At 28.5% G+C, this 20,789-nt stretch overlaps 3 protein-coding genes across 4 annotated transcripts in view; all 3 read right to left on the reverse strand.

Annotated features, from left to right (window-relative positions):
• Window positions 1–11,115, reverse strand: part of LOC145936364 (neuronal calcium sensor 2) — a 123,908-nt gene extending 112,793 nt beyond the window's left edge. Inside the window, exon 1 of the mRNA XM_083038521.1 lies at window positions 10,285–11,115. The gene's annotated coding sequence lies outside the window, so the exon portion shown is untranslated. The remainder of the gene's footprint in view (window positions 1–10,284) is intronic.
• Window positions 11,116–11,822: 707 nt separating this feature from the next.
• On the reverse strand, window positions 11,823–14,472 carry Myd88 (myeloid differentiation primary response protein MyD88). The gene is made up of 8 exons (XM_083038519.1): window positions 14,210–14,472; window positions 13,893–14,112; window positions 13,591–13,787; window positions 13,381–13,476; window positions 13,122–13,249; window positions 12,857–13,025; window positions 12,572–12,731; window positions 11,823–12,439 (listed from the first exon to the last, which is right to left on the reverse strand). The coding sequence occupies exons 2-8, from the start codon at window positions 14,006–14,008 to the stop codon at window positions 12,028–12,030; spliced, it is 1,278 nt and encodes a 425-aa protein (XP_082894645.1). The 5' UTR covers window positions 14,009–14,112; window positions 14,210–14,472; the 3' UTR covers window positions 11,823–12,027.
• A 437-nt stretch (window positions 14,473–14,909) lies between these two features.
• Lds (transcription termination factor lodestar) lies at window positions 14,910–20,531 on the reverse strand. Of its 2 annotated transcripts, XM_083038517.1 has the most exons (12): window positions 20,229–20,526; window positions 19,085–19,275; window positions 18,755–18,991; window positions 18,501–18,655; window positions 17,814–18,333; window positions 17,581–17,721; window positions 17,206–17,423; window positions 16,581–17,082; window positions 16,116–16,447; window positions 15,870–16,040; window positions 15,571–15,770; window positions 14,910–15,399 (listed from the first exon to the last, which is right to left on the reverse strand). In XM_083038517.1, exons 1-12 carry the CDS (start codon window positions 20,414–20,416, stop codon window positions 15,252–15,254), a joined length of 3,003 nt encoding a protein of 1,000 aa, XP_082894643.1. In that variant the 5' UTR covers window positions 20,417–20,526; the 3' UTR covers window positions 14,910–15,251. The 2 variants fall into 2 exon arrangements, with proteins under 2 accessions (XP_082894643.1, XP_082894644.1); XM_083038518.1 differs by lacking the exons at window positions 14,910–15,399; window positions 15,571–15,770 and having other exon boundaries at window positions 15,900–16,040; window positions 16,116–16,153; window positions 16,242–16,447; window positions 20,229–20,531.
• Between the last annotated feature and the right edge of the window lie 258 nt (window positions 20,532–20,789).

The following is a 20,789-nucleotide window of genomic DNA, read 5'->3' on the forward strand; positions in this document are numbered from 1 at the left end:
TCGATAAGTTTTCTGTTTGATGAATTTGCATGAAAGACTGTAGCATAAATCTTCAAGAAGATCGTCTGTCAATGCAACTACAGCTAATATTTTCAATGCAGTCTGCTCTAACACGAGAAAATTTGAAGGAAAATTGGATCAAATATTTTACTCGAGCAGATATTAAGTACTGACGTGTGAACACAATAAGTTGACAGTTGCGTATACATTGTATATATAGTATAATTTATCTTTCTATATAATCTATGTAAACGCTGTCAGCATTTTCTACATAATATATATGAAAATAATACACGAGTCACATAATACGATATAAGAAATGCTTATAATGATATTTTTTTCTCTCTTTTTTAAGATCAATTCTTTAGTTGAAAAACTCTTACTTAGTTGAAAAACTCTTACAATTAGTTAGACATGTCTTAAATTTTTAGGTTTTTTCAAGATTATAAATACAATGTTATAAACTATTTATATCTCATTTATATTACTAAAAACATCTTATAGAAAAGTTTAGTTATATTGAAGTCAATGATAATATTTCTACTTCATTATTTACGATATTTACCGACTAATTTAAAATGCATTTTTTCAATTTATAGAATAATTATACAAAATTATTCATAATTGTTGATGTAATCAAGAAATGATTTTATGAAAAGATACAAGCCAAATTTTTTCAAAAATAGAACATTATATACACTGTAAAAAAAATGTAATGTATTACATAAAAATTTGTAAAATTACATAAATAATAAATGTAAAATTACACGATAAATAATGAAAATGTATACATATATTTTACACTTATTATTTATGTAGCTTTACATATTTTTATGTAATACATTACATTTTTTTTTACAGTGTATATAAGAAAAACTTTGTTCTATTTTCAATATTTGTTCATGTAGTCATTATTTTTTTAATTGTACAGGACAGTTACAGAATATTCTGTATAATAATAAGAATTAGATAATATAAATTCTTTAATTTTCATCGATGATCCCCCCCACTTATATATAAACCAGAAAAATGCATACATTTTTATAGTTTTCTGTCAACTCGTGAATAGTTAAACTCACGTAAAAATATTTTTGTTAAAATATTTGATATAATGCATTAACCAATACGACATTATTATCTTCATGCAAATTTTCTTTTGTATCCGGGGTAGCATTGTTACATGGCTAACGTGTTAATCCACGACACAATTCTGGTGAGCAGAGTCAGCAGAGTCGGAACAAGAAATTGAAGCGCAGCGTGGAACGATGCCAGGATAGTTTGATCCACTGATTTTACGCGCAGGATTGTGTAACCAACAATCCCTGCGCGATATATTCACCGCTTCGGATCGTTACCATCTTTGCATATTACCATCGCATCTACATAACCCTGCACCGGATACGTGAAAGCATCAAAGGTATTCCCGGAACGCGACTCGGGCACGCGGTCATAAAAGGTACAAATTTTAAACACCTTGATGATTTAAAAGTTGTCGGTTACTTTCGTACAAAAATAATCGAAAATTTTCTGTGCACGAGAGTCCGAATTATTAAATCAAATGAATATATAATCGTTTATTTTCGTATCTTTACTAATTTTCTAAATTTACAATTGCTAAAAACCTGCTATATTGATACAAAAAGTTTCATAAACATTATCTTTTTAATATTTTGTTTCGAGTCATTAGATATGTAATGCAAGAAATTCACATATTTTTTAAAAGTGTAAAGAAATTATGAAGAGTAAAAAATTTTTTTATTGATAGATTTTCAGTTGTTCGAACATTCAGATTTGATGAAAAAACTGGCCATTTTTTAATGGAAAAAAAGCTTTTCGCGACTATATTCAAAAATTTTGATTTTGTTATAAAATCCTCTTTCTCTTCCCTGAAATTATACATGCAGATTATTATCTTTTATTTATTGTCTCGATTTAATTAATAATATCCAAAACGTTATTAAAATATTGGAATATTATCCAAGTAAATCAAGTTTAATTACTTAGTCATTTTCACATGCGCGTAATTGTATTAAAATCAGAGTATATTAATTGAACATATTAATTGTGTTTGATGTGTAATCACATATAATTCATTTTAAAAAATTGATTGAAAGGATTTTCTAATAATTTAAAAATTTCTAGTTTTAAAATTTTGAATATTACAAAAAATTAATTTTTAATTTTACAATTTATTTATAACTAACTAAATTTGTCGATTTCAGAAACTATTTCCAAATATTGATCAGTTTTAATTTAATTTTTTTTATACATGGCAACTTTCTCGGATTAAAAATCTAATACAATTTTTATAAATAAAAAAATAATCTCTATATTTTTTCGTAACAAAGTTACAATAATTAGAATACGATATATTTTTCAATATACCCATGACAACATCGAAAATTAAACGCAATGAAATTGTATTAGTTTGTAGTGGCTTCAATTTTTGATATACGCACAAGATAGATAGTATCTATAAACGACTGCGTATAAAGAATCGTTTATATATAAATTTGTATAAGTTTTTAAAATGACTAGTGATATAAAAGATTTCCTAATAAGCATAGTTACAAACGATAAAAGATAAAAATAAATGTAACGAAAATATCAAGACACATGGTATCAAAACACAGAAATATATGAACCGAGAATAATTCGCAAAATTTACATGAAGATTTATATTGTAAGGGTCTCAAATTCTGATCACGACGGTGGATTTTTCCGTGCCAAAACCGGTGTACGATTGCATCGAACAACGTAAGCTGCTCGACGAATCATATTTCATTGTGCTTTGGCAGCAAAACACGCCAATAAACTTCTCTTTTTTGGCAATTCTTTGGCTATAAAGGTCACACGAATAAACACGCCAGAAAGAAGAATTATTGTTCGCCAAACAGAATATACGTTCGTAAATAAAAGTTTTAATTAGACGAAAATTTCATTAGCCACGACGTATTAGATTACTGAAACTTTGTTAAGGTATACTAGAATGTATGTGCATCACACACACAGATTATGCCAGAATACAATAGAATCTACATCAAAGGATATGATACTGAATAATTTATTGGCAATAATTTATTGGCAAATACTAGAGTAACCTCTAGAATATGTCAAAACAAGTCAGACATATCGCAAAACAGACTTTACTAAAATATGCTACAGAGTGGGTGTGTGTGTGTGTAGTTTTTATAAACAAAAAATCTTATAAATTTTAAATAGAAATATTTTAAATATTGTCTTAATATATTTAAAAGCAATTTTTGTTATTGCTAACATCTCTTTAACATATATCTCCTTGTAAATCTGTTACATATATATAGATAATATTATTTAGTTAAAAAATATCATAATATCATAATAAAAACAAGTTCTCAATAAATATACCATCTTAGGATATATGAGAACTCATAAAAATATATTGACACTCTGTATTTAATTTAAATTTTCTTAATAGAATTTTACTAATAAAAGCTTAATTAATTTCTATAATATACTTTTAATAATAAATATGATTCAACATAATCATTCGTTCCAGAGCGTGCAAAAATGAAATATTTGTATTTCATGATAATATCGCATAGTATATACATATATAAAGAAGATCCAAAAAGGACAAGCGTAATCTATTGCGGCATATAGCGTTCTCGTGCACGCAGAGTGAGCGTAATATATGTGAAAGACGGCCATGGAGAAATGGAGAATTATAGTTCAGACACACTCGAAGATATTTCAAGGGAGAAATGCGGTATATCTTAATAAATTGTGCCCTAAGAAGTATGAGCAACATTCCCGCTATTCTCCATTTACATCTTTCGAGTGCACCACGCGCTATAACATTTAACACGATAATACTGCAACAACCATGAAAGTGAAAAGGAGAACGGGAGCATTGTTTGCTCGAGATTAAATGCAAAGATCCATTATGATGTAAATTTCATGTCTGAATCTAATTAAAAATTATTTTGTTACCCAAAAATTTATAAAATTATATAGCAATTATATATAGTAAAGATGCTTTAAGGGAAAGCAAAGCGTTATAACAAATTTTTCGCTATAATTACTTAACTTTTATCTTACATTTTTACATTATATACATATCCAATATATTCTAATAATCCATTTATATAAAGCCTGCTTTAGATAATGCATAATTTGCAACCAGGGTTTGCCGGAAAAGTACAGTAAGTGGAAAAAACCATGGTAAATTCCGATTTTTACCGTCTCGGACTTTTTTATCCAATGGAATAAACTGGCAAAAACTATAAAAATTATTACATTAAAATATATTTATATAATTTTATGAAAAAATGTGCGTTTGCTTTAATTAATAAACCATATTAATCACTATGATTAAAAAAATAAGAGAAATATAAAATCTTCTTTAATTTTCAAATTAATATATAAAATACATTTTTTTAAACTTTAAAGATATAAAAATTTTTTTTATTTATTTTATTGTTTTTATTAGAAAGCACCAGTTTTTGCCGGTTTTTTCCGGAAAATACTGGTTTTTACCACTGGCATGAACTTTATCCAAAAAATGTATAATTTTGCCAACCCTGTTTGCAACATATTCAAAATTCTATTTATAATTTTATCTGCCGCATATTTTAATGTATTTTTAATGTATTTATATATGTATTTTAAAATACTTATGTATTTTAATATATTTAAATATTTTAATATATTTTTGTAATTTTTGATGTGCTTATATTTTTTATTTTTCTTCAAATTTTATTGTATGTGATTATATTTTATTTTTTTCAACTGTTTTCTGTATTATGGCACGCAAAATTATAAATAAAATTCTCTCTTGAATTTTGTCGAGAATTATAAATCGTCTAAAGCGATCTTTACAAGAAAATTAGGCATCAGGTACTTATTTGTGTTATGATAAATTGTATGATAAGAAATTACGTCTATCTAAAATTGCCAAAAGTAAAATTCTCCATAATTTAAAAAAATGCAAGGATATACATCAAACCTAATCGAATACATTAATTAGAGTAAAGTATTATATCATCATCATAGATTTTTTAAATGCGACACAACGACAAATTGTACTGAAAATAAATAATTGATCAACTAATCCCTTGAATATTTACGCATGCATACACACGCACACACACCTAATATCGATAAATGATTAATTTCAAAGAAACCAAATCAATGAATAAAATACGTGGAAATAGCAATATTGTAATATTTAATTACGAAACGTATAAATATTAAGAATAAGAATCTTTGTTTCATGAATTAAGATACATTGGATTTGCATGTTTCTAGCAAATTTATGCTACAAAATCGTCTTTATTAGAATGAAGTCAGTGAACTTTCATATAATTTCATCGCGTGCTTAAATGCATGAGCCGTTAATATTTTATTTCGGAAGCACGAAGACACTTAAAAATAGATATTTGATATGAGTTCTTTATCTTCCTTACTTTTAGTATATTATCAAATTTGTTTATAATTCCTCTAAAATTTTTTTAAATCTGTTATAATTGTTTTATACTCAATTAATTTAAGTAACAAAATAATTGTTATATTTAATACACATATATGTATATATACACAAAGTAGTGAAATAAATATAAAAATAAAATAGAGAATAGTTTTCCACTTGGATAGTTTTTCTCTACTACAACGTCAAAGTAATATAAATGTAAATGAATTGAAAATGAGATTTCGTCGAGAAATCGTGTACTCTTTAGTAATTATTCAACAAACTTTTTAAAAATAAGACGTCGAGATATACATATATGCGTGCAATGTTGAACGAAAAATAATTCTCTTACGTCGAATATAATTCGTTTTTATCCGATCAAATTGAAAAATACAGAATACAATTATATGCAGCAAAGAAAGTTGGAAATCTGATCGTTTCTTTAATATTCATCAAAGTCCGTGATCTTCAAAATTGTTCATAATTCGCGAGATCAAAGATTAAATATGTTGATCTCAATTACATTCTTTTTTTGTCGCTTTTGTTATAATTAGTTTTCACGCTTACACTTTCTCTTTCAATATTTTAACAATTTTCTACAAAAATAATCACGAGCCATTAATATATTTTTTTTTAAATCTTTAAACTTGCACGATATAGAACTACCTTTTTATAGACGGTATAAAGTATATATTTAAATAATGTGTGTAATGTGTATGTGTGTCAAGTCTAATTAGAAAACATTTATTCGAATATACGTACAAAATGTTTTAAACTGTTGCAATTTGAATATTGATTACGTTTATTTATTTAGCAATGCATTCAAAAATAGATAGCATATACAGAATATCTCACTATTAAATTTAGTTTTGAATAAATTTCGAGTAACTTTCTTGTGAATACAAAAATATGAAGAGTTCATGATTTGTTATAATTTTCGAAATTATAGTTCTCAACAAGATTCAAAAATTAAAATTCTCTAATAAAATAGTTTAATAAAGTTCAGATAAATTTAAAGATATAATTAAATCAATTAAAAGATATAATTATTTAAAAAGAGACAGAGAAAAAGAAAGAGAGAATATGGATTATTTATTTAATCTCTAAAAATTTAATTTGCAAGAAATTCGTTAATATCTGCAATCGTTAATTATTCTAAATTGCTTCAGTATTTTTTTACGAGGAAAATTTATTCAATTTAATAAAAAAAATCGTCAGCAAAATATAAGCCATACACAAAATCAGTCGCATAAAAACAATATTGCAAAATAAAAGATTAAAATTATTTTCTTAATCTCATAAAAAATGAATTTTTTAAAAAAGGGTTTTTAGCTTTATAATTAAGTAATGATTTGGTAAACCAAGCTTATACGGTTCTAATTTAATATCTTTGCGCAATGTGTAACTAATTATACAGAATCTTGACGGCAAGCAAACAGTGAAGATAAAGAGGAAAAAATTATATTGCATATGAGCTTACTGTTGCGCAGTTTCATATTGTTGGATTCACTAAAAGAAAGTTCATTCACTCAATAATGGATATTGTCGCATAATCACGCGTAAAACATAATTTATATAATATCGCCTTATAAAATTTTTCAATGTAAAAAAAGAAATATGATATATCTATAAAAAGATTGTATATTTAAATATAGAAAATCTTGATTAAAGCTGTTTATTACTTTGCAATGTGTTTACGATTGACAAGATTTATTATTAAATCGGATATCTATAGTGTGCGATTCTCTACATGCAGTTTTCATGTAAATAGCAAGAAAATAACGCGAGAAAATAACGCTCCAGATTTATATTCGCAACCCATTCTTACCTCAAATAATCTTCGTAGCAATATTTAATCAAACACGTGTAAAAGCGGAAAGTTAAGTTTATTCAAGTTTATAGATTATATCTTTTTCACTTAAATGTATTGATCAATTACGTGTTTTCAATTCGCGAAACAAAAATATTATTTATCTAAAATTTTAAGAATATTAATCTAACGAAAGGAGAATTTATATATTATTTTATTTATGTGATTCTTTTTTTGTAACATTATAAAATATTATATCTTTATGTATTATCATACAAGTTCTCTTATTATTGTTAATTGCAGATATGCAAATAAATTTGGATTTAACTTTTCTCTAAATGTGATATGAACTAAAAATGTAATATTGAACAAGTAATATTAATAAGAATATTTTTAATAAATTATATATTTCGATAAATGCGCAATAAAAAATGTATTTTTAAAATTTTATTATAACAAAAATTAATTAGAAAATTAATTACTATTATTGTTAACTGTTAAAACAATTAATGAATATTATCTTTTAATCCAATTTTCATATAGGAATTGATTCTAAGTTTATCAAATAAGTAATCTATAATCTATAGAAAAGAAAAAATATATATACTGTTATATGCAATTTCTGATATATCCTATGTTATTATAAGCAAAAATTTTTGGAAAGGTAACACCTGGTTTTGCTTACATTTCATTAAATTATTTAAATAAATCACTGTTGTACGCATAAATAACGGCAATAAATTCATGACTTAAACATGAATTATATATTTAGTCTGATGTTAAAAAACGCGAGAAAAAATTTCTTTATAATACGCATTTGTCATAATCCTTTCAAATCGATACACACGAGCCTTGAATAAACATATCGCGTAGTTGTAACTTTAGAGCTACATACTAACAACATATTCAAAATAAAAATTGTAGATATCATGTTCAAGGATTGCGATAAAGTGCGCGGTGCGAAATCAAGCGTGTATCGCGAAATCATATCCGTTTTTACGTAAATACGTATCAAGACAAACCGGAAGCAATTATAACCATCGTTGAAATAAATAAAAAATAGTATCTCCGTTTCCCTCCTCCCATTCAAAACATAGTTTGTGTAATTATTAGTTGATGAATTATAAAATATTTCTAAAATATCTCTCTTCAATCTATTTAAAAAAAAATTTATTACAAGAGTTGAGAGGATTTTTACAAGAGTGCAGAGAATTAACACGTAACAATAACTACCACTAAGAAACTAAAAGAAAGAACAATATTGCAAAATATTCTTACATTTTTATGATAATAAACCAGTGATTAATTATTGATATAATAAACTAGCATGATCATGAGATATGCAGAAAATATGCAAAGTAATATTTAAAACAAGTTTTATGGTTACATTTTCATAAAGAGCGGATTTTACTTATTCCTAACTGTCTATCTTTATTTTCTCGCATACTATATATATTATATATAATGGTATATGAGAGATTTTCGAAAATAGCCAACTTCTAAAAACAGCAAGTTACACTTGATTAGCCAAGAAGGATTGCGAAAGAAATAGAAGCAAAATACGGTCTAATAGAGTGGGATATAGAATCTTGGAGAGAATAGAGAAACGGAATTAAACTCGGTGCAATACAATTCGGGATAATACTCGGAATGGAACAGAATCCAATACGATGCTGAATGAAAATACGATGGAAACTCTTCGGAATAAACCATTCATTACTCGTGTTCTTTGCGAACTTGGAATAATTGTATGTCTGCGATATTTTTTGACAATACTAAATGCAACATAATAACAAAAACAAAATAATGATCGCGTACACAATCACGAAAAATTTGATAACATTCCCACCCGCAAATATCGCGTATAAAATGTGATCTACATATATTCGATATAATATTAAAAGAACACAAGAACATAGCAAAAATATTTAAAAAATTAAAATATAAATAATGGAACTTCAAGCATTCTTGATAACGCTTTGATGATTAATAACACAATCTCAAAATTTTTTTAATTATAGGTCGATAAGAAAATGCGAATTGATTATATAATCAATATTTCATATTTTAAATATATTATTTATGTATATAACGTCTCGTAATAATAAACAGAAATTTGTATATTTCACATATTTGTGCGTTAAGTATTTTTATTAATAATTTTAATTTTATTTTTGTGTTCTCTCACCAGTTTGATTGCTATGCGTATAAAACAAAAATTTTTAAATAATTTTTTATAGTTGTACTATTAAAAATATGCAAATTATCGCTTGTTTTTTTAGTGATACCCAACATCAATTTTTTTATTCGTGAATAATTTTCACACAAAATTGTCAATAATAAGATCACATTCTAGTCATGGAATGCGGATTTAAATGTAATTTAATTTTTTTCTAACGCGTACAATTTTTAAACTTTAATTTAATTATACATTGTATATGATGTAATCAACTTGAAGTAATTCAAAATCAATCTAATCATTTTTATCAATATACCTACATGATTGATTTAATTTTTATATGATTAATTCTGTCGACTCATTATAGAAATAGAATCATTACAGAATTGTTACAAAAAAATTCAAGATATTCTTTTCAAAAAGAATTAGCATACACATACAATAGAAAAGATGTGATTTCAAGCAGAATATTTTTAATACAAGGAAAACAATTCCTTGAAATTCTCAACGTGATAAGATTCATTTCTAAATATACAATATCGATGATATATGATACTCATCAATATATTATCATAATATTATCATTACTTATTAGAAATTAATATTGTACAATAATGTGTGGCTCTCAATTTTTCCTTATAAAGTTATGTTAAAAATGTTTTCATAACTCTTTAAATGTCAAATACGTTTTAAACGATTAATTTCTGCAATCGCGATCTCGGAGCACAAATAAACAACACGTCTCGCTCTGTCCACCTGTCACCTGCGTGCCACGACGGGGTGGACGCGGGGTGGACTCGGGTCAAAATAGAAGGAAGTTAAAAGGAAACAGATCATAAGACTTACCGAACATCGCCGGGCCCAGGTGTCACGATGCTCGCGGATATTTTCGACGTCGTCGCACGTCCCGGAACGTTGTCACACCGTTGTCACACGTTGACACAGGTCGATGCCGGGCGATGGACATCAGCGGAGATTCTTGATGCTCAAACACGCACGCATACGTACACGTACTCGCACGCACACGCGGCGGACAGCAACCGCGCGACACACGATGACAGGAGAAACGGGGGAAGAAAAAAAAACCAAGGAAAGCGAGGACAGAGACGCGTATTAAAGCGATACATTCCCAAAACAAATTCCCATACGCAACCTATCACAGCCACGCACAAACACACGCATATGCATATATAAATACGCACGCACTCACGCAAGGATACAAGCAGCATACCTGACGCAAAGACCAAGACCTCGCGGCGGGGGAAAGGAGGATGATAAAGAAAGAGAGAGAGACGATCGTATAGAATCGGTACGATTGACAGAGAGGGAAATATGTGGGCGCACACGTCGTAAATGTACACAATGCGGACGCGGCGCGACGACGGCGTCGCGCGTTATCGGGGGACGGGAATTCGGCGGGATCGGCGACGCAGAAAGCATTTACAGGGCCCGAACACCGAACGTTCGTACACCGGCGAACACCGGCCCCAAATGTGTACGGCGTACGACGAATGTCGCGGTCGCGGGGAGCGTGTATCGCGGATGCCGCGCGCGCGAGACAGCGAGGGGGGAATAGGCGCGAGCGATACGATTCGCGCGATGTCACGATTTCCTGACACAAGTCGACCGATCAACCGCGAAACGCGACCGACGCGTTCACGCGTCCTTCTACCAACCTATGCGTCGCACGTCGACCGATCGTCGCGGCTGCTTGCTCGGCGAGTTCAAAACATTTCCGCGACACTGACTTGTGCGGCTATCACGACGGCTGCCATATTGGATTCCCCATTCCCACGATCGTCCACGGATCAGGCGCGTACGAGAGCGACGCCACGCGGGAGTTCGACGCGACTGCGGCGCCGTCTTGCGCCGCGCGTGCCAACTAAACGTGCAATGAGCAATCGGTGACGATGATGGATGCGATGATTGACTCTGACAAGTTTAGGATAACTGGAAACATAAATAAAATATATTATCAGAATACGTACTAGCAGATATTAATAAATGGAGATGAAATAGAGAAATTTCGATTATTAATAATATCAGGATAAATGTGCATTGAAGCTACGCTTAGAAATTCACATGTATCAAACAATATATTATTGATTATATTATCATAATTGTGGAATATCGTTTTCTTAAAAAATAAATTTTCTTTAAATAAGATTTATATACTTAATATATATCTTATAACTATATACAAATCTCATGTCAATTATATATATATATATTATATATTTGTTATACATATTTATATGTATAAAAACATGTTCTTATATTTTTTTTATAAATATAAAACTATAATTTCTCAGATAAATTCAACAATAAAATGTATTAAATTAATAAGCATACAATGCATTCAATGCAATTATATCAATAATGAATTAAATTTACTATTCTCTAATTATTTCACGTTAAGTTTTAGTAAAATATATACTATATATTGTCATGTTGAACTTAATTTAACATAAACATATTTTTGAATTTATTGTAAATATCTAAATCTCTTTTCTTTTCTTTTATATATACAGAAAGATATATAAAATAGAATTTTAAATGCAACTTTTTGATAATATAAAGATTTTTTTGTCAAACTTTCATATGGATCTTCTTTTTTGTAAACTTACTAAATAAATTTTTTTTCTTGTTTTCACATATATCAGTATTTGACAAGTCTAAGCTGTCTAAATTATCTACTGAGGGCAGATTTTGAATTGTCTCTGTAATCAACTGACCACTTTGCTTAGTTTGTTTTGTTTTCCAATTTGCTGTAATTTTTTCCCATCGCAACAATTTCTTATTCCTTTTACTACCAACATTTAAATCTTTTGCATCATTTATTTTTGCGACAGTATAGTTTTCATTCTTCTGTAGATATTTTAATGTTTCTTCACTTATTTTTTGATTATTTTGAGGTATATCATCATGTTTATCAGATAAAATATTCCTCTTTGCTTCTGTAACCTCTTTTGTTATATTATTTCGTATCTGTGTCATACTGCTGCAAAAATAAGAATTATTTAGTTGATATTCTTAGAAGTGTGTGTGTGTGTGTTTGTGTAAAAAGAAACATGCTCTATATATATGTCGAATATAGATCTTGTTATATCATATTGAACAAAAGTCACATTACCTTGTATTGACAGAATTTGAAGCTTGTATAGAATCACATAATTTGGCCCAAAAGTCATATAATCCTCTACGATTATAATCCAAAGTAGATATATATTTCAATTGAAACGGCAATTCACAGCTTTCATATATACACGGTATGATCTTTCTCTGCCGCTTTTCTGTGGAAACAAATTCTTAAAATACTGTTTCAAGAGAATTGTGATTTTACTTCACAATTGTGATTTTAGTCACAAATATATATATCTCAAAAAAGATATAAAATAAATACACTGAGAAAACATACCAATACTTAAAGCTTGAGCATAATTTAAGAAGAATTTGTTTGCTGAGCTTTCTAAAAAGCTAGGAGATATTATAATGAGTAATCTGTTACATCGTTCTGATATTAATTTCATTACTGCTTCATGCTCAAATGCTACACCACCAACCAGATCTCGATCTTTCAAACAAAGCTGTCAACAGAAAAGAAAACAATAATGTAGTTTAATTGAATCTTTTTGTAAAAAAGTCGTATATAATATATATCTCAATTAACTGAAACTATATACCTTCAACTTATATTCTGTCTCAAGTTTTTGTACCATTTCGTTTGCAAAACTAACATCTTCATCTGCATACAAAAGGAATGCATCATAATATTGTGTTTCTAAACCTTGGCCTAACCTATGAACATCACCTACAGAAAACAAATATTTGTCGTATAATTATTGTATCATTACATATATATATATATATATATATATATATATATATATATATATCACAAATATATAAGTTTGTAAAAGATTAATTGCTTATTCTCCAAACCTAATGTAAGTACTTCTTGATCGACACAATTGTCTATCAAATTTGCTGATTCTTGAGCTCTTTGTTGTTGTTCCAAATATTTTGCAGCATCGCTTTCTAAAAAAAAAAATAAAAAATCTTCAATTGATAATTATGATAGACTTTCAAATATATTTTTATAAAATTGTTATAAACAACAGAGCATATTAGTTATTTTTTAATAACACATACGAAATATTGCTTCGGTGTCATCGATAATGTCCCATCTGTCTATTTGTTCCATCATTGTTTGAAAATTTTTTATAGTAATATTCTTTTTATTTTTCTCCAACATTGTTAACATATATGTTGTTGGATCAGAATGTGATACAAGCAGTAACATTATTTCTCCATTGAGCTCCAATAAATGTGCGAGACCTCGCCAATCTCTAATAATTTGATTACAAATAATAATTAGTCACTATATATAAATGCAAAAAAAAAACCAAAAATATGTAAAATGTTAAATTTATTATAAAAACAAATATATTTACCTTGGTAAATCGTTATCGCTCGGTAAAACTTTGATGGGATTTAACATAGCTGCAATGATTTGTTTACTCACAACAGAGATTCCAACAAGTGGCACGGTTGATAAATCAATTGTCATTTTGACTAAATGCCTTTCTTCTTTTATGTAATGGATATCCGTTCGTTGAGATACAATATCTCTTGCCCTTTATATTAACTGTTTTGACAAAATTATTGTCACAACTGTTGGATATATGTATATATATAATTTTGTCACATTTCCATAGAATTGTATTACACTGTGTGGTATATCGCGTTTATTATATTTGCTATCAGTTACCCCATTATCACTGTTCGCCAATAAAGTTAGTTCTCTAATGAAGGATTCATATTGCCAATATGTACAATATCCAATAAGAAAATGTGTTTCCTAGGAACTCTTAACATTTTTATCCCTAAAATATAAACCTTCCTATTGGATATCAAATGTGATACATGTCTGATCACGATGTGGTATATACTGAAACTTTAACAAAAGAATATCTCTTCAATTAGACATGGCATTTTACATTTCCTCTACTATATTATATATTCCATATCTTGTATCTATAGTTATCATAGGATTAAAGAGAATTATTTTGTACAGCAAATAGCATAATTATGACAAGGTCAAATGATAAAATGTAAATAATATATAAATATTAAAAATCAATCAAAAATTAAATGTAAATAATAAAACACAGATTATAGAACTTTTTCCCATGTCCCGTATAAAATAAAACACTTATAAAATAAAATATTAATAAAATAAAACATATTCCGTTAAGCTTAATTTATTAATTATACTTATTTATTAATTATACTCTATCAATTAAATAAACTTTTAAAATAACATTACATCTATAATGCTATAAAAAAAATACTAGTTCTATCTATGGTTCAATGTAACTGTAAAGTAAATGTATCTATTTTTTTAATCTCAAGAATATCACATAGCTATATATATGATATTAGTATGTAAACAAATCTTTGCCAGAAAGATAAAACATTTAAAAAATTTTTATATATTAATATAATCAAAGTTAAACTATATTGTGTTAATTAGATATTAGCTTATATCAATAATCATAAGATAAGTAAAATCAACAGTAATAAAAAAGAAATAAAACATCGTCCATAGAGTATTAATCTAGTATTATGAAAAATTATCTCAATTAGTAAAATAAATATACATCGACGTACGAAAGCTACGAATTATATAACATAAAAATGTTTTATATGGTTAAAATTTAAGTAAAAGAGTTTTTTATGTGTAACTATCATATAACGTTGTTTGTACTCTCTCTATTTATATATATATATATATCATAAAATGAACTAAATTAAAAACCGAACAGTGACTTAAGATCATTGAGAGTAAGTTTCATGGCAGCCTTATTTTTGGCGCCACTCAGTACATTATGTGCTATCTCGAGCTTTCGCTCTTGCAAGGCTTTTATGCGTTCCTCTATTGTATCAGTACAAATAAATCTAAAAAGAAAAATATGCAATAATAAAACCGAAGATGCGCATAATGAAACGTGAAACGTGAAACGTGCGCAAAATGAAACGTGCGCACAGAAATTAAACTAATGATTATTAATGACATTAAATTAATGATTACTAATGACATTAAATTAAATTAATAATGGCAATACTAACTTGTAGATGTAGACGTTTTTTGTTTGACCAAAGCGATAAATCCTATCTTGCGCCTGTGTCTCCAATTGTGGATTCCAATGAATGTCAAATAATAATAAATGATTGCCACCTACCAAGTTCAATCCTACTCCACCAGCAGTAAGTGAGAGCAGTAAGATTCTTGGGCCGGAATTTTGACTATTAAAAGACTCCACTACGCTCTAAAACAAAAAACGTTTATAAATATATCAATTTTTTAAAATAAAATACAATAAAAATTACATGCTTAAAAAATAGCAAATCTATCATCTATAGCATACTTGGCGATCTTTGATAGCGACACTTCCGGTAAATTTGCTAAATGTGGCGCCTTTTATTGAAGGCAAGTGCGATGCTATAACGTTTAACAGAGTGGCCCATTGTGAAACGATAATAAGTTTATCCTCACCCTTTTGTAAAATTTCTTCCACCATATTAAGCAAGATTTTCATCTGAATTATATATATCATATTAATCGCATGCAAGTAAATTTATAAGATTTTTTTATAGATACAATTGTCACTCACTTTAGAACTAATGCGATCATCATCAAATACCGGATTCTCTGCAGTAAGTAGATTTTCAACTATTCTTTCATCAATATCGTTTTCCTCTTCCAAATTATCGATTCCATTAAGCGATATGTTACTCACTCGTGACAATAAATCGGGATCAACATTCTCTGCATCCATTATTCCACTTTGCTTCACGTCTTCCTGATCTAACATCGCGTGGATCAATGCCGGATGACAACACAACTGACGTAATCGTAGTAAAAGCACCAAAATTTCGTGCGTTTTTACATCGGCATGCATCGCTAATAATTTGTTCTGAGCTTTCGTGAACTGTGTTTCTTTGTCTTAAAATAGAAAAATAAGAAACAGATGATTGTATGCATAAAATGTATTGATATATTTTTAATTATATTTTATTTTAGTGACTCTATAAGTATAGTATAGTATCTTATTTCTCAGATTCAATATTTAACTTACTTGGATTTGAAAGATAGGCAGGCACATCATATTTTCCACCATACAAATCAAACATATGTTGCTTATCTGCTCTTTGAACTAAGAACTGTGCAAACAGAGTACGAGAGTAAACTAAAATTTTCTCGTATACCAGTTGTTCCTGTGGATCGAGTTTCACCATCACCTCCTCAATAGATTTGTTGGGTAAATTCGCCACATCGCCTTTTGCTATTAATTCTTCCTTAGTCCTTCGCAACATCAAGGACTTCATGACTGTTGCCAATCTTTGATGGCCTGCAGCATTCTTGTTATCTACCCACCGCCTCCAAACAGGTAATTCATCAAATGGCGAGCACTTAAGAAACTTCAGAATAGAATACAAGTCCATTGCTTTATTTTGTATAGGTGTGCCAGTGAGAGCCCATCGTTTCTTTGCCTTAAGTCCACAGACAGCTAAAGACGCTTGACTCTTATGATTTCTTACTATGTGAGCTTCATCGAGTATCACCCTTTTCCAATTAATCTAGAAAAAAATTTTTAATTGCGATTAAATTTCAGAATAGATCTCTATTATTTATATTACTTATATTAATAAAATTTAAGATATTTTTGCCTATTTATTAATCAAATGATGACTTCAATATACCATAAATAATGTAGATCTGGATTTATGTTCTCGAGATAATATATTGTATGTTGTGATAACTATATCATTTTTCGACAAGCGTTTAGGAACACTCTCTCGATTGCTGCCATGGTATATCTCGACGGACAACAAACCGCGTTTGCATCTGTTTCGCACTTCATTATCCCATTGTAACAATAAAGATGCAGGACATACTACTAGAGTACCACCTTTATGATCTGCAAATAATAATCAGATACAATTATATCAATAAATTATTTATGAAATACATTTGTCATCAACTTAAATAATTCTGAATTTCACGAAAAAATGATGAATAGATAAAAGGACAAAATAGATTTCTGCTAAATTTAAAATAAATAAATTTTCGCATACATAAAGGTTTATGATTGTTACTCCATTCGCAATCATCGCTATCATCCTTGTCATCACTTTCATCCATTGAATCTTTTTGGTCAATAGTGCTCATAATCAAAGATATCATAGTCAGTGTCTTACCTAAACCCATATCGTCAGCTGTAATAAAAAATAAAATCCAAGAAAAATTATAAAATTTATAATATAATAATATATTAATATAAAATCGCTCTCTTTTTTTAAATATTTACCTAAAACGCCACCAGCCGGCTTTTGTTTTTCCCTCCATATAAGCCATTTAAGAGCATGCTTCTGATGTGCCATTAATTGTATTTTTAATCCTCTTGGGTCCTCTGCTTTTTCATTTTCTGCTGGACGAGCGGCAAGTGATCCGTGCAAATCTTGTAATCGCTCGACCGTTAGAGCGAGCTCTCTATCTCTTGTCGCTTGTGCCTGTTTACCCAATTGCCTTAATTCAGGAGATGTGGATGGTTCCAATGGTATATTATCAATATCCAAATATGAATCTGAATGTGAATCCGAATAATCTGAGTATGGTTCATCTTTGACAAACAATGACTCTTTTTTTATCAAATGCGATAAAGTATCTTTTGATACTTTATTTTCTTTCTTATTTAACCTTTGCACCAAAGGTGTTCTTTCCAATTCGACTGTCAAGTTTTCAATTTCTGTTTCTTTTTCACGTATACTTTCATACACTTTCTGTCCTTTATCAGGTAATACTTCAATATTTCCTTCAGTGAGCAATGTCTAAAAAAAAATGTTTTTTATATTAAAAAAGTTTTTTATATGCACAAATTATTTATAATATTTATTTTATTAATTTAATTACACAATTATTATATATAAAAGTAATGGTTTCTATTGTTTCTTACAATATTACATTAACTATAAGTGGAAATATTTCTCATATTTACTTTTAATTTACTTAGTTGATTTTTAAGCTGTTCCAATTTGCAAGCCATAACTGCTCTTTTTTGTGCTACTAATGGATCTATATTTCCAACACCAATTTCTTGTTTTGCAAAAGATATTGCTAGTTCGGCTGCACTGTTTCTTCCAGAACTGGAATCTATAAATTGTAAATAGTATCATCATATTTTTTATATAAAATAATTATTCATCTATAAAAGATCAATCTGCATGTTTGATATTATATAAATAAAAATACCTGAATCAAGTTCAACAGTTACATCAGGTACATCATGAGAGGTTTCAACTTCCAGTATTTTATGATCTGATATTTCATGATCAATATCATCTTGTTTATGTGAATTATTATTGTCAACAAGAGATTCGTTAGAAGAATTGAGTTTTAATCCTTTTATGTCTTCTCTAGTGTTATCGTGACTAATGTCCTTCCTTTTCCTACTACTGTTTTGAATTGGTGAATAAGAAAGGAAAGAATCTATAAAGTGACATAATTGAGTGAAAATTCTGTGATATTAGTAATAAAAAACTTTAAAATATACAAAATTGTGTATAATGTTGAATAAAATACCATAATCTTTGTCTGCAACATCTTTATCTGAATCAGAATCATTAAATGTATGATATTCTTCTTCACTCTCATTATTGTCTGTACTATCATCAGAATCTGTTATTGTGTTCTTTTTCTTAGCTAAGCGTTTGATCAGGCGAGCAGCTGGTGTACTCTCATAATCATCATCAGCAGCAGCAATAGATGTATTTCTGTATACAAATATTTATAAAAAAATGTTCATATTCATATTCATTAATATTTATTTAATAATACAAAAAAAATTTAACATGTTATTGTATTTATTATATATAATTCAATATATGTAATAAATGTAATAAATATGTAATAAATGTAATATAGTATAATAAAGTTATGTCTAGAAAGAATAAAGAAAAGAGACAGAGGAACATTTTTTTTAATACAAACAAATGGTATTAAAATAAGAATGATAAATATAGAAATATAAATAATAAAGAGAAATAGAATTATATAAGAGGGAAATATATATGTATATCATTTTTTTAATATTTAAATATTTATTTAGTCGAGAAATATTTAAGATTCACCAGATATGCACATACATTTTTTTAATTTAATTTTGCGTTTTTTTTTCTCTCTTCTTTAAATAATATTTCTATTCTTGCGCGTGATTCCAGATTTCTAAATATTTTGCAAAATATTTTGAGAGTTTTATCACTTTTATAGCGCTTGTTTATATTTATCAGTATACCCTATCTATAAAAATATAGCAACAGACAAAGCGCCCTTGGCGGATTTTCAAAATCAATCGAAGACGAAATCTTTACAAAAAAATGTTTATTCTATATATTTTATATATTCTATATATTTATCGATTGTATATTATTGATTTGCTGTGCCCAGAAATCAACGAGATACAGATTAATATCTCGATGTCAGAGAGGTGAGAGAAATTATATAATAAATATATATAATAAAATGATAAAATAAATATGATTTAATTCCATCGTAAATTTATGTTTTTTCAATATCACCCCTTTGCTTAAGAAAACATATTCTATACTCTATACCGATATATTGTCACGGTTCCTTTGTCACAAATGTGAGATTATTCTCGCGTAACTGCATCATCGAGGGAATTTGATCTCGACAAAACAATAACGGATTAATGGAATATACTCACATTTTTGGCGTCGAGGTTTCCGAAACGTCGACATCTTCCTCATAACTTTCGTCAATGACGAAGTCACGTTTGTCAAGGGTCTTAGCAGAATTCTCGACGTCCTCCTCATCGCTATCAGAAATTATGATGGAATCACCGTCTAATCGGTATCCCGACGAATTTCGCCATTCTATAAAGCTCTTCTCCATCGTTCACTGTTCTCCAATACCTTGTATACGTTTAATCGTCTCGCGGTATCGTTGACTTCTGTTAGTTCTGTTCGTTTCTTGTTTTGAGGAAGATTTGCACAAACACGTACTGGCCTACACGCGGGACACAACTGAATTTTAAATCTGCTGCCAACCATAATTTACATTCGACACGTAAACACAGTTGGCATTATTTGACATTACGAAAGTTTCGACTGTTCAATCGACCAATCGGAGCAAAGGAATCTTTGTCCTCTTCGTCCTGATTGGTCAATCAAAAAAAATCATGTGAGTTCTCCATCTATGTTTTCACATGCTCTTAGTTTAATTTTCTATATAGAAGTCTATAGTCTGTGCATTATATAGTCAGTGA

This window comes from Prenolepis imparis, unplaced genomic scaffold (genome assembly GCF_030444845.1).
Source record: "Prenolepis imparis isolate NDT839.2.m4 unplaced genomic scaffold, iyPreImpa1.0 SCAF_5, whole genome shotgun sequence".
NCBI classification, from domain to species: Eukaryota; Metazoa; Arthropoda; class Insecta; order Hymenoptera; family Formicidae; genus Prenolepis; species Prenolepis imparis.